The sequence below is a fragment of the Lipotes vexillifer genome, unplaced genomic scaffold, assembly GCF_000442215.2.
Source record: "Lipotes vexillifer unplaced genomic scaffold, Lipotes_vexillifer_v1.1 scaffold926, whole genome shotgun sequence".
Taxonomy (NCBI): domain Eukaryota; kingdom Metazoa; phylum Chordata; class Mammalia; order Artiodactyla; family Lipotidae; genus Lipotes; species Lipotes vexillifer.
In genome coordinates this window covers 3253178-3267227 of record NW_006798085.1, presented here as the reverse complement: position 1 = coordinate 3267227, position 14050 = coordinate 3253178, and the positions used below count along the sequence as shown (strand labels likewise).

Below are 14050 nucleotides of genomic sequence, written 5' to 3'. Positions count from 1 at the left end.
TCTTTCCCTATCCTCCAATAGTAATGCAAATTCTGGTCAAACCTTTAGCCAAACATTGTTTTCTATCCTTGGGGCCACTGCCCTCCATTTGAAAGGTCCATTTCTATATTTCTATCTGTCAAACACTTTACATATAATCATATTACCACCTCAAATTTAGAAGGGCAACATTCTTCCACAAAGGCAATTCTCCACGTCCAAATGCAAGTTTTTTATTCTCCAAATACCTTCATATCCCTACAAGGACACCACATACACATTACATTATGTAAAAAAAATTCTACCTGTATAAGAGTCATGTGTGTTCTCATTTTAGCATCCTAACTGTAAGCTGCAGAAGAGCAGGAAGTACGTCTTACTGTCTTTGTAGTTCTGTTGCAACCAGCATAGTGCCTGGCATGTGGTAGGCACTCACTGAGTAGTGGCTTCTTTGAACTGAAGTCAGTGGAAGTGCCATATAAGCTGTAGTCCCAGTGTAGGACCAAAAAGAAAAAAAAAACAAACCCTACCGTTGGAACACCTCATGGGAAAAAAGTAGATCTACTCCTGATCTATCAAATACAGCGTTAGTTTAACTCTATCCTAATATGTAATCTAGAATCAGAAACTTAGAACTGAAAAGGACTCTAGAGATCTTTGAGTACCACTCTTCCTTTGATAGATAGAGAAACTGAGGACAGAAAAGAAATATCTTATCCAAACTGTGAGTTTGTGGAGGAGGTGGCTTGAGAACTCAGGGCTCCTGAGTCATTGTCCATGGTTTTATCTGCAAGCACAACTATTATACATGCTTCTCTGTTGAGGCAGGGTATGAGGAAAGCCTTGCAATAGGAAGCTACCATGTATCAAGGCACAGCTGGCAATAGAAGGCAGGGCAGGCTGTTTGACCATACCTCTTGTAACTGAGATTCTTTCTTTTTGGAAGACAAATGTAAGTGCCGATCCAGCAAGGAATAAAACCTCTCTCCATCCTTTTCAAATTTCTTTTTCCGCTCCTAGAGGTGGGAGAGAAGGCACAGATTAACATGTCTACAATTTTAATTCAGTCTGCTCAGAAATGAGAATGCATAACACAGTGTCAGGTTTCATGTGGTGAATCTCTCTAGTTCCCAGTAAGGAAAAAAAAAAAAGCAAGAGAGAATTAATTTCTGCATTGGTCTCAGAAATTTCAGCTTCCTCAAACATAACCTTGAAAAATTCCACCTACACAAAGGGTAGTTCCTATTGGTATAGCTAAAGGCTCTGGGAGCTGCTGCTCAGAGAATGGCACTTAAAATGCACCTGTGTGCAGGTTACCTTTTCTTCTCAATATTTTTCACATGCATTAACTATATTAATTTTTTAAAGGACAAAGAAGGAACACAATAGTGAACAGTGAATATACCTTTTAAATGTTAATCTACAATGCATTTAGACAGCCAAATACTAAGTAAAATATCTCCAAGGCAATTGGAACCTAAGACTGCCTCTGTGAATGATGAGTTCTTTGAGATGGTTCAAGCATTTAAGTATTGCATATAAAAAGATGAGTTTAAAGATGAGGAAAATGGCAGATGACCAGACTAGTACTTCATTTAAGGTTTAAATGAAGGTTTAAATGAAAATAACGAGTTGAAAAGCCTTATGAAGGATGGAGTACTCAGTCGTCACTCTCTTCAAGTATGAAATTTAATTAAGCTCTCTGCCTCTCAGCACAACAAGAAATCACACAGTCTCCAAAGGAGCACTAAGAATACTAGTTTGTCACAGATTAAGGCTGACATTCTGCAGTCCTCTCAGCACCACGTTGGGAAATTCACGTAAAAGGCTTGTGTTGTCACATAGGAAATCTAAACTCACTGAGCCCCTACAGTGTGCCAGGTATTCGAAGAAGCAGCACGGGGAACACATAGACAAAAAGAAAAAAATACCTCACCCATGGTTTATTTCTACAGGCAATCTGTTGCTGGGCAAGAAGCCAGCACAGAACTGAGGGACCTCTGATCTGTAAGGAATGTGCTTTTCACCAGAGGGAAAAAAGTAAAAGAGGAAGCTAACATTAACTGAGGCATACATCAGGCCAGGCAGGATGTTAGGTTCTTACTATTTTTTTTGAATTTTTGAATCTTATATATTTAATTTTTCTACAGCAGGTTCTTATTAGTTATCCATTTTATACATATTACTGTATATATGTCAATCCCAATCTCCCATTTCACCACACCAACACCCTCCTGTCACTTTCCCCCCTTGGTGTCCATAAGTTTGTTCTCTACATCTGTGCCTCTATTTCTGCCCCCTGCAAACTGGTTCATCTGTACAATTTTTCTAGGTTCCACAAATATGGGTTAATACACGATATTTTTTTTCTCTCTCTGACTTACTTAACACTGTATGACAGTCTCTAGATCCATCCACGTCTCTACAAATGACACAATATTGTTCCTTTTTACGGCTGAGTAATATTCCATTGTATATATGTACCACAACTTCTTTATCTATTCGTCTGTCGATGGGCATTTAGGTTGCTCTCATGACCTGGCTATTGTAAATAGTGCTGCAATGAATATTGGGGTGTATGTATCTCTTTGAATTATGGTTTTCTCTGGGTATATGACCAGTAGTGGGATTGCTGGGTCATATGGTAATTCTATTTTTAGTTTTTTAAGGAATCTCCATACTGTTCTCCATAGTGGCTGTATAAATTTACATTCCGACCAACAGTGCAAGAGGGTACCCTTTTCTCCACACCCTCTCCAGGATTTGTTGTTTGTAGATATTCTGATGATTCCCATTCTAACTGGTGTGAGGTGATATCTCATTGTAGTTTTGATTGGCATTTCTCTAATAATTAGTGATGTTGAGCAGCTTTTCATGTGCTTCTTGGCAATCTGTATGTCTTCTTTGGAGAAATGTCTATTTAGGTCCGCTGCCCATTTTTGGATTGGATTTTTGTTTTTTTTAAAATTGAGCTCCATGAGCTGCTTGTATATTTTGGAGATTAATCCTTTGTCCATTAATTTGTTTGCAAATATTTTCTCCCAATCTGAGGGTTGTCTTTTCATCTTGTTTATAGTTTCCTTTGCTCTGCAAAAGCTTTGAAGTTTCATTAGGTCCCATTTCTTTATTTTTGTTTTTATTTCCATTACTCTACGAGGTGGATCAAAAAAGATCTTGCTGTTATTTATGTCAAAGAGTGTTCTTCCTATGCTTTCCTCTAAGAGTTTTATAGTGTCTGATCTTACATTTAGGTCTCTAAGCCATTTTGAGTTTATTTTTGTGTATGGTGTTAGGGAGTGTTCTAACTTAATTCTTTTCCATGTAGCTGTCCATTTTCCCAGCACCGCTTAGTGAAGACACTGTTTTTTCTCCATTGTATATCCTTGCTTCCTTTGGCATAGATTAGTCGACCATAGGTGTGTGGGTTTATGGGTTTATCACTGGGCTTTCTATCCTGTTCCATTCATCTATATTTCTGTGCTTGTGCCAGCACCATATTGTCTTGATTACTGTAGCTCTAGTCTGAAGTCACAGAGTATGATTCCTCCAGCTCCGTTTTTCCCCCTCAAGACTGCTATGGGTATTTGGGGTCGTTTGTGTGTCTCCATACAAATTTTAATATTTTTGATCTAGTTCTCTAAAACATGCCATTGGTAATTTGATAGGGATTGAATTGAATCTGTAGATTGCATTGGGTAGTATAGTCATTTTCACAATATTGATTCTTCCAATCCAAGAACATGGAATATCTCTCCATCTGATTGTATAATCTTTCATTTCTTTCATCAGTGTCTTATAGTTGTCTGCATACAGGTCTTTTGTCTCCCTAGGTAGGTTTACTCCTAGGTATTTTACTCTTTTTGCTGCAATGGTAAATGAGGGTGTTTCCTTAATTTCTCTTTCAGGTTATTCATCATTAGAGTATAGGAATGCAAGAGATTCCTGTGCATTAATTTTGTGTCCTGCAACATTACAAAATTCATTGATTAGCTCTAGTAGTTTTCTGGTGACATCTTTAGGAATCTCTATGTATACTATCATGTCATCTGCGGACAGTATCAGTTTTACTTCTTCTATTACGATTTGAATACCTTTATTTCTTTTTCTCCTCTAATTGCCATGGCTAGGACTTCCAAAACTATGTGAATGATAGTGGTGAGAGTGGACATCCTTGTATTGTTCCTCATCTTAGAGGAAATGCTTTCAGTTTCTCACCACTGAGAATGATGTTTGCTGTGGGTTTTCCGTATATGACCTTTATTATGTTGAGGTAGGTTTCCTCTCTGCAAACTTTCTGGAGACTTTTTATCATAAATAGGTGTTGAATTTTGTCAAAAGCTTTTTTCTGCATCTACTGAGACGATCATAGGTTTTTATTCTTCAGTTTGTTAATATGGTGTATCACATTGATTGATTTGCCTATATTGAAGAATCCCTGCATCCCTGGGATAAATCTGACTTGATAATGGTGTATGATCCTTTAAATGTGTTGTTGGATTCTGATTGCTAGTATATTGTTGAGGATTTTTGGATCCATATTCATCAGTGATATTGGTCTGTAATTTTCTTTTTTTGTAGTATCTTTGTCTGGTTTTGGTATCAGGGTGATGGTGGCCTCATAGAATGAGTTTGGGAGTGTCCCTTCCTGTGCAATTTTTTCAAATAATTTGAGAAGGATGGGTGTTAGTTCTTCCCTAATGTTTCACAGAAATCACCTGTGAAGCTGTCTGGTCCTGGACTTCTGTTTGTTGGAAGATTTCTTTTTTTTTTTTTTTTTTTTTGCGGTACGTGGGCCTCTCACTGTTGTGGTCTCTCCCGTTGTGGAGCACAGGCTCTGGATGTGCAGGCTCAGTGGCCATGGCTCATGGGCCCAGCCGCTCCGTGGCATGTGGGATCTTCCCAGACCGGGGAACGAACCTGTGTCCCCTGCATCGGCAGGCAGACTCTCAACCACTGTGCCACCAGGAAAGACCTGTTGGAAGATTTTTAATCACAGTTTCAATTTCATTACTTGTGATTGGTCTGTTCAAATTTTCTATTTTTTCCAGGTTCTGTCCTGGAAGGTTATACCTTTCTAAGAATTGGCCCATTTCTTCCAGGTTGTCCACTTCATTGGCATAGAGTTGCTTTTAGTAGTCTCTTAGGATGCTTTGTATTTCTGTGGTGTCTGTTGTAATTTCTCATTTTTCATTTCTAATTTTATTGATTTGTGCCCTCTCCCTCTTTTTCTTGATGAGTCTGGCTAATGTTTCTAACAATTTTGTTTATCTTGTCAAAGTACCAGCTACTAGTTCTATTGATCTTTGCTATTGTTCTCTTTGTCTCGATTTCATTTATTTCTCCTCTGATCTTCATGGTTCCATTCCTTTTACTATCTTTGGGTTTTGTTTTTTCTTCTTTCGCTAGTTACTTTAGGTGTAAGGTTACACTGTTTACTTGAGATGTTTCTTGTTTCTTGAGGTAGGCTTGTACTGCTATAAACTTCCCTCTTAGAACTGCTTTTGCTGCATCCCATATGTTTTGGATCATCGTGTTTTTGTTGTAATTTGTTTCTAGGTATTTTTTGGTTTCCTCTTTGATTTCTCAGTCATCTCTTGGTAATTTATTAACGTGTTGTTTAGCCTCCATATATTTGTATTTTTTACATTTTTTTTCATTGCAACTGATTTCTAATCTCATAGCGTTGTGATCAGAAAAGATGCATGATATGCTTTCAATTTTCTTAAATTTACCGAGGCTTGATTTGTGACCCAAGATATGATCTATCCTGGAGAATGTCCCATGTGCACTTGAGAAGAATGTGTAAACTGCTGTTTTTGGATGGAAGGTCCTATAAATATCAATTAAATCTATGTGATCTATTCTGTCATTTAAAGCTTGTAATTCCTTATTAATTTTGTTTGGATGATCTGTCCATTGGTGTAAGTGAGGTGTTAAAGTCCCCCACTATTACTGTGTTACTGTCGATTTCCTCTTTTATAGATGTTAGCAGTTGCCTTATGTATTGAGGTGCGCCAATGTTGGATGCATATATGTTTATAATTGTTATATCTACTTCATGGATTCATCTGTTGATCATGATGTAGTGTCCTTCCTTACCTCTCATAACATTCTTTATTTTAAAGACTGTTTTATCTGATATGAGTATTTCTACTTCAGCTTTCTTTTGATTTCCATTTGCATGGAATATCTTTTTCCATCCTCCCACTTTCAGTCTGTATGTGTCCCTAGGTCTGAAGTGGGTCTCTTGTAGACAGCATATATATGGGTCTTGCTATGTATCCATTCAGCAAGCCTGTGTCTTTTGATTGGAGCATTTAATACATTCATGTTAAAGGCAATTATTGACATGTATGCTCCTATTACCATTTTCTTAATTGTTATGTGTTTGTTTTTGTAGGTCATTTATTTCTCTTGTGTTTCCCATTTAGAGAAGTTCCTTTAGCATTTGTTGTAGAGCTAGTTTGGTGGTGCTGAATTCTCTTAGCTTTTACTTGTCTGTAAAGCTGTTGATTTCTCCATCGAATCTGAATGAGATCCTTGTGGGGTAGATTAATCTTGCTTGTAGGTTCTTCCCTTTAATCACTTTAAATTGATCATGCCACTCCCTTCTGGCTTGTAGAGTTTCTGCTGATAAATGAGCTGTTAACATTATGCAAGTTCCACTGTATATTATTTGTCATTTTTCCCTTGTTACTTTCAGTTATTTTTCTTTGCCTTTAATTTTTGTCACCTTGATTACTATGTGTCTCAGCGTGTTTCCTCTTGGGTTTATCCTGCCTGGGACTCTCTGTGCTTCCTGGACTTCATTGATTATTTCTGATCACATGTTATGGAAGTTATTGACTATAATTTCTTCAAATATATTCTCGGGTCCTTCCTCTCTCTCTTCTCCTTCTGGTACCCCTATTATGTTGTTGCATTTAATCTTGTTCCAGAGGTTTCTTAGGCTTTCTTCATTTCTTGTCATTCCTTTTTCTTTATTCTTTTCTGCAGCAGTGAATTCCACCATTCTGTCTTCCAGATCACTTATCCGTTCTTCTGCCTCAGTTATTCTGCTATTGCTTCCTTCTAGTGTATTTTTCATTTCAGTTATTGTATCGTTCATCTCTGTTTCTTTGTTCTTTTATTCTTCTAAGTCTTTGTTAAACATCTCTTGCATCTTCCTGACCTTTGTCTCCATTCTTTTTCCGAGGTCCTGGATCATCTTCACTATCATTATTTCTAAATTCTTCTTCTGGAAGGTTTCCTATCTCCACTTCAGTTAGTTGTTTTTCTGGGGTTTTATCTTGTTCCTTCTTCTGATACATAGCCCTCTGCCTTTTCCTCCTGTCTATCTTTCTGTGAATGTGTTTTTTGTTCCACAGGCTGCAGGATGGTATTTCTTCTTGCTTCTGCTGTCTGCTCTGTGGTGTATGAGGCTATCTAAGAGGCTTGTGCAAGTTTCCTGATGGGATAGACTGGTGGTGGGTAGAGTTGGGTGTTGCTCTGGTGGGCAGAACTCAGTAAAACTTTAATCCACTTGTCTGCTGATGGGTGGTGCTGGGTTCCCTCCCAGTTGATTGTTTGGACTCAGGCGACTCAACAAGGTAACATACCCAGCTCTTTGGTGGGGCTAGTGGCGGAGTCTGGGTGGGCTCACACCAAGGAGTACTTCCCAAAGCTCTGTTGCCAGTGTCCTTGTGCTCACGGTGAGACACAGCGACTCCTCACCTCTGGAGGAAACCCTCCAACACCAACAGGTAGGTCTGGTTCAGTCTCCTATGGGGTCACTGCTCCTTACCCTGGGTCCCAATGCACACACTACTTTGTGTGTGCCCTCCAAGAGTGGAGTCTCTGTTTTCCCCATTCCTGTTAAAGTCCTGCAATCAAATCCTTCTAGCCTTCGAAATTTGATCCTCTAGGAATTCCTCCTCCCGTTGCCAGACCCCCAGGGTGCGAAGCCTGATGTGGGGCTCAGGACCTTCACTCCAGTGGGTGCACTTCTGTGATATAAGTGTTCTGCATTTTGTGAGTCACCCAGCCAGGCATTATGGGATTTGATTTTATTGTGGTTGCACCCCTCCTACTGTCTTATTGTGGCTTCTCCTGTCTTTGGATGTGGGTTATATTTTTTGGTGAGTTCCAGTGTCTTCCTGTAAATGACTGTTCAGCAGTTAGCTGTGATTCTGGTGCTTTCTCAACAGGGAGTGAGCACACACCCTTCTACTCCGCCATCTTGAACCAACCTCCCATGTTCGGTACTTAAAATCTATATCTCATTTAGTATTCACAACCCTGAAAATTACATACTGTAAAGGAAATTAAGGTTCAAAAATGGTGAACTAACTTGCTGTAGGTCATATAGCATACAAGTCTGATTTATTCTACATAGTCAAATAGGGCCCAGATGATCATACAAGGAATTACACTCAGGAGGCCTATGAATAATCAGGGAGCCTTGTCTATAGCCTTAGCCCTAGCTAAGGTACCAAAACAATTGAGATAGAAAATTTCACACAAAAGATAGTAGGGGAAACTGTTCCTTCAGGTACTAAATTTATTTAAAGTAGCAACTGTTTGAAGAAATCATGGGAGCCAGAAAATGTCAGGGACTTCTCTAGGAATAAAGTTCTGTGGGTCACTTTCTCTTCCACTTCCATTTTTAAAATATAAACTATGAGATAGAATTCATGTATCATAAAATTCACCATTTTAAAGTGGATAATTCAGTTTTTAATATATTAAGTTGCGCAACCATCACTGCTATCTAATTCCAAAATATTTCCATCACCTCAAAAAAAAAAAAAAACCCATACTTATTGGTAATCATTCCCTGTTCCTCTGTCCTTCCCCTCAATAACCAAAATTTACTTTGTGTTTCTGTGAATTTGCCTATACTAGACATTTACTATAACTGGAATCATATAATATGTGGCCTTTGGTGACTCTCTTTTTACACTTAAAATAATGTTTTCAATGTTTATACCTGTTGATTGACCCTTTGCATTTACAGTTGACTGTTGAACAACATGGGGGTTAGGGATGCCAAATCTCCGTATAGTTGAAAATCTGCATATAACGTATAGTCCACTGTCCGTACACATGGATCCACCATATCCACAGTTCTGCATCTGCAGATTCAACCAACCACAGACTGCATAGTACTGTAAGATTAACTATTGAAAAATATCCACGTATAAGTGGACCCATGCAGTTCAAACCAATGTTGTTCAAGGGTCAACTGTATATTCTATGGAGAAATGTTTATTGAATTATTTTGCCCATTTTTAAATTTGGTTTTATCTCTGTATTTCTCCAAAGAAGAAATGCAGATGGACAAAAGCACATGGAAAGATTTTTTGGGTTGCCTTGGCACTTTCTTAGTAGTGCCCTTTGTAGCATAAATATTTTTAAATTTGTGAAGTCCATCTAACTGGAAAATTTTTTTCTTTGGTTACTTGTGTTTTGGTGTCATATCTCAGAAACGTGGCTGATCTAAGGTCATGAAGGTTTACACTTATATTTTCTTCTAAGAGTTTTATAATTTTCAGGTTTTTTTTAACATCTTCATTGGAGTATAACTGCTTTACAATGGTGGGTTAGTTTCTAGTTTGTAACACAGTGAATCAGTAATACATATACATATGTTCCCATATCTCTTCCCTCTTGCATCTCCCTCCCTCCCACCATCCCTATCCAACCCCTATACGTGGTCACGAAGCACAGAGCTGATCTCCCTGTGCTATGCAGCGGCTTCCCACTAGCTATCTATTTTATGTTTCATAGTGTATATATGACCATGCCACTGTCTCACTTTGTCACAGCTTACCCTTCCCACTCTCCATACGCACAAGTCCATTCTCTAGTACGTCTGTGTCTTTATTCCTGTCTTACCCCTAGGTTCTTCATGCCCTTTTTTTTTCTTACATTCCATACATATGTGTTAGCAAATGGTATTTGTTTGCCTCTTTCTGACTTACTTCACTCTGTATGACAGACTCTAGGTCCATCCATCTCACTACAAATAACTCAATTTCATTTCTTTTTATGGCTGAGTAATATACCATTGTATATGTGTGCCACATCTTCTATATCCATTCATCTTTTGATGGACACTTAGGTTGCTTCTGTATCCTGGCTATTGTAAATACAGCTGCAATGAACATTTTGACACATGACTCTTTTTGAATTATGGTTTCCTCAGGGTACTTGCCCAGTAGTGGGATTTCTGGGTCGTATGGTAGTTCTATTTTTAGTTTTTTAAGGAACCTCCATACTGTTCTCCATAGGGGCTGTATCAGGTTACATACCCACCAACACTGCAAGAGTGTTCCCTTTTCTCCATACCCTCTCCAGCATTTATTGTTTCAAGATTTTTTAACTATGGCCATTCTGACTAGGGTGAGATGATATCTCATTGTAGTTTTGATCTGCATTTCTCTAATGATTAATGATCTGGAGCGAATCTTACATGTGTTTGTTGGCAATCTGTATATCTTCTTTGGAGAAATATCTATTTAGGTCTTCTGCCCAATTTTGGATTGGGTTGTTTCTTATTTTAACATTGAGCTGCATGAGCTGCTTGTAAATTTTGGAGATTAATCCTTTCTCAATTGCTTCATTTGCAAATATTTTCTTCCATTCTAAGGGTTGACATTTGGTCTTGTTTATGGTTTCCTTTGCTGCACAAAAGCTTTTAAGTTTCATTAGGCCCCATTTGTTTATTTTTATTTCCATTTCTCTTGGAAATAATGGGTCAGAAAGGGTCTTGCTGTGATTTATGTCATAGAGTGTTCTGCCTATATTTTCCTCTAAGAGTTTGATAGTGTCTGGTCTTACATTTAGTTCTTTAATCCATTTTGTGTTTATTTTTGTATATTCTGTTAGGGAGTTTTTTAATTTCATACTTTCACATATACCTGTCCAGTTTTCGCAGCACCACTTATTAAAGAGGCTGTCTTTTCTCCACTGTAAATCCTTGCCTCCTTTCTGAAACATAAAGTGACCATATGTGTGTGGGTTTATCTCTGGGCTTTCTGTCCTGTTCCGTTGATCTATATTTCTGTTTTTGTGCCAGTACCATATTGTCTTGATGACTGTAGCTTTGTAGTATAGTCTGAAGTCATGGTGCCTGATTCCTCCAGCTCCATTTTTAATTCTCAAGATTGCTGTGGCTACTCGGGGTCTTTTGTGTTTCCATACAAATTGTGCAATTTTTAGTTCTACTTCTGTGAAAAATTCCTCTGGTAGTTTAATAGGGATTGCATTGAATCTGTAGAGTGCTTCTGGTAGTAGAGTCATTTTCACAATGCTGATTCTTCCAATCCAAGAACATGGTATATCTCTCCATCTCTTTGTATCATCTTTAACATCCTTCATCAGTGTCTTATGATTCTCTGCATACAGGTGTTTTTTCTGCTTAGGCAGGTTTATTCCTAGATATTTTATTCTATTTGTTGCAATGCTAAATGGGAGTGTTTTCTTAATTTCACTTTCAGATTTTTCATCACTAGTGTATAGGAATGCCAAAGATTTCTGTGCATTAATTTTGTATCCTGCTACTTTACCAAATTCATTGATTAGATCTAGTAGTTTTCTGTTGGCATCTTTAGGATACTCTATGTACAGTATCAGGTCATCTGCAAACAGTGACAGCTTTACATCTTCTTTTCCAATATGGATTCCTTTTACTTCCTTTTCTTCTATGATTGCTATGGCTCAAACTTCCAAAACTATGTTGAATAAGAGTGGTGAGAGTGGGCAACCTTGTCTTGTTCCTGATCTTAGTGGAAATGCTTTCATTTTTCCACCATTGAGGACAATGTTGGCTGTGGGTTTCTCATATATGGCCTTTATTATGTTGAGGAAAGTTAAGTCTATGCCTACTTTCTGCAGGGTTTTTATCATAAATCGGTGTTGAATTTTGTCGAAAGCTTTCTCTGCATTGATTGAGATGATCACATGGTTTTTCTCCATCAATTTGTTAATATGCTGTATCACATTGTTTGATTTGCATATATTGAAGAATCCTTGCATTCCTGGAATAAACCGCACATGATCATGGTGTATGATCCTTTTAATGTGCTGTTGGAATCTGTTTTTTACTATTTGTTGAGGATATTTGCATCTATGTTTACCAGTGATATTGGCCTGTAGTTTTCTTTCTTTGTGACTTCTTTGTCTGGTTTTGGTATCAGGGTGATGGTGGACTCGTGGAATGAGTTTGGGAGTATTCCTCCGTTTGCTATATTTTGGAAGAGTCTGAGAAGAATAGTCGTTAGCTCTTTTCTAAATGTTTGATAGAATTCACCTGTGAAGCCATCTGGTCCTGTGTTTTTGCCTTTTGGAAGATTTTTAATCACAGTTTCAATTTCAGTGCTTGAGATTGGGGTGTTCATATTTTCTATGTCTTCCTGGTTCAGTCTTGGCAGGTTGTGCATTTCTAAGAATTTGTCCATTTCTTCCAGGTTTTCCAATTTATTGGCATAGAGTTGCTTGTAGTAATCTCTCAAGATCCTTTGTATTTCTGCACTGTTGGTTGTTACTTCTCCTTTTTCATTTCTAATTCTATTGATTTGAGTCATCTCCCTTTTTTTCCTGATGAGTCTCCCTAATGATTTATCAATTTTGCTTATATTCTCAAAGAACCAGCTTTTAGTTTTATTGATCTTTGCTATCGTTTCCTACATTTCTTTTTCATTTATTTCTGATCTCATCTTTATGATTTATTTCCTTCTGCTAAATTTGGGGTTTCTTTGTTCTTCTTTCTCTAATTGCTTTAGCTGCAAGGTTAGGTTGTTTATTTGAGATGTTTCCTGTTTCTTAAGGTAGGATGATACAGCTATAAACTTTCCTCCTAGAACTGCTTATTCTGCATCCCATAGGTTTTGGGTCGTTGTGTCTCCATTGTCATTTCTTCCTCGGTATTTTTTTATTTCCGCTTGGATTTCTTCAGTGATCACTTCGTTATTAAGTAGTGTATTGTTTAGCCTCTATGTGTTGGTACTTTTTACAGATGTTTTCCAGTCATTGATATCTAGTCTCATAGTGCTGTGATCAGAAAAGATACTTGATACAATTTCAATTTTCTTAAATTTACCAAGGCTTGATTTGTGACCCAAGATATGATGTATCCTGGAGAATGTTCCATGAGCACTTGAGAACAATGTGTATTCTGTTGTTTTAGGATGGAATGTCCTATAAATATCAATTAAGTCCATCTTGTTTTATGTATCTTTTAAAGCTTGTGTTTCCTTATTTGTTTTCGTTTTGGATGATCAGTCCATTGGGGAAAGTGGGGTGATAAAGTCCCCTAATATGATTGTGTTACTCTCCATTTCCCATTTTATGGCTATTACTATTTTCCTTATGTATTGAGGTGCTTCTATGTTGGGGGCATAAATATTTACAATTGTTATATCTTCTTCCTGAATTGATCCCTTGATCATTATGCACTGTCCTTCTTTGTCTCTTGTAATCATCTGTATTTTAAAGTCTATTTTGTCTTATATGAGAATTGCTACTGCAGCTTTCTTTTGATTTCCTTTTGCATGGAATATCTTTTTCCATCCCTTCACTTTCAGTCTGTATGTGTCCATAGGTCTGAAGTGGGTCTCTTGTAGGCAGCATATATTCGTGTCTTGATGTTGTATCCATTCAACGAGTCTGTTACTTTTGGTGGGAGCATTTAATCCATTTACATTTAAGGTAATTATCGATATGTATGTTCCTGTTCCCATTTTCCTAATTGTTTGGGGTTTGTTATTGTAGTTCTTTTACTTCTCTTGTGTTTCCTGCCTAGAGAAGTTCCTTTAGCATTTGTTGTAAAGCTAGTTTGGTGGCACTGAACTATCTCAGCTTTTGCTTGTCTGTAAAAGTTTTAGTTTCCCCATCAAACCTGAATGAGACCCTTGCTGGGTAGACTAATATAGGTTGTAGGTTTTTCACCTTCATCACCTTAAGTATGTCCTGCCACTCCCTTCTAGTTTGGACAATTTCTGCTGAAAGTTCAGGTGTTAGACTTATGGCAATTCCCTTGTGTGTTATTTGTTGTTTTTTCCCTTGCTGCTTTTTTTTTTTTTTTTTTTTT

General features: G+C 37.6%; 1 protein-coding gene across 1 annotated transcript in view; it reads right to left on the bottom strand.

Moving 5' to 3' along the window:
- The window catches only part of OPHN1 (oligophrenin 1), a gene marked incomplete at its 3' end in the record, with an annotated part of 409261 nt that overhangs the window by 39310 nt on the left and 355901 nt on the right, over positions 1-14050 (bottom strand). The window contains exon 5 of the mRNA XM_007470151.1: positions 894-995. Within this exon, the coding sequence (XP_007470213.1) occupies positions 894-995 (102 nt within the window). The remainder of the gene's footprint in view (positions 1-893; positions 996-14050) is intronic.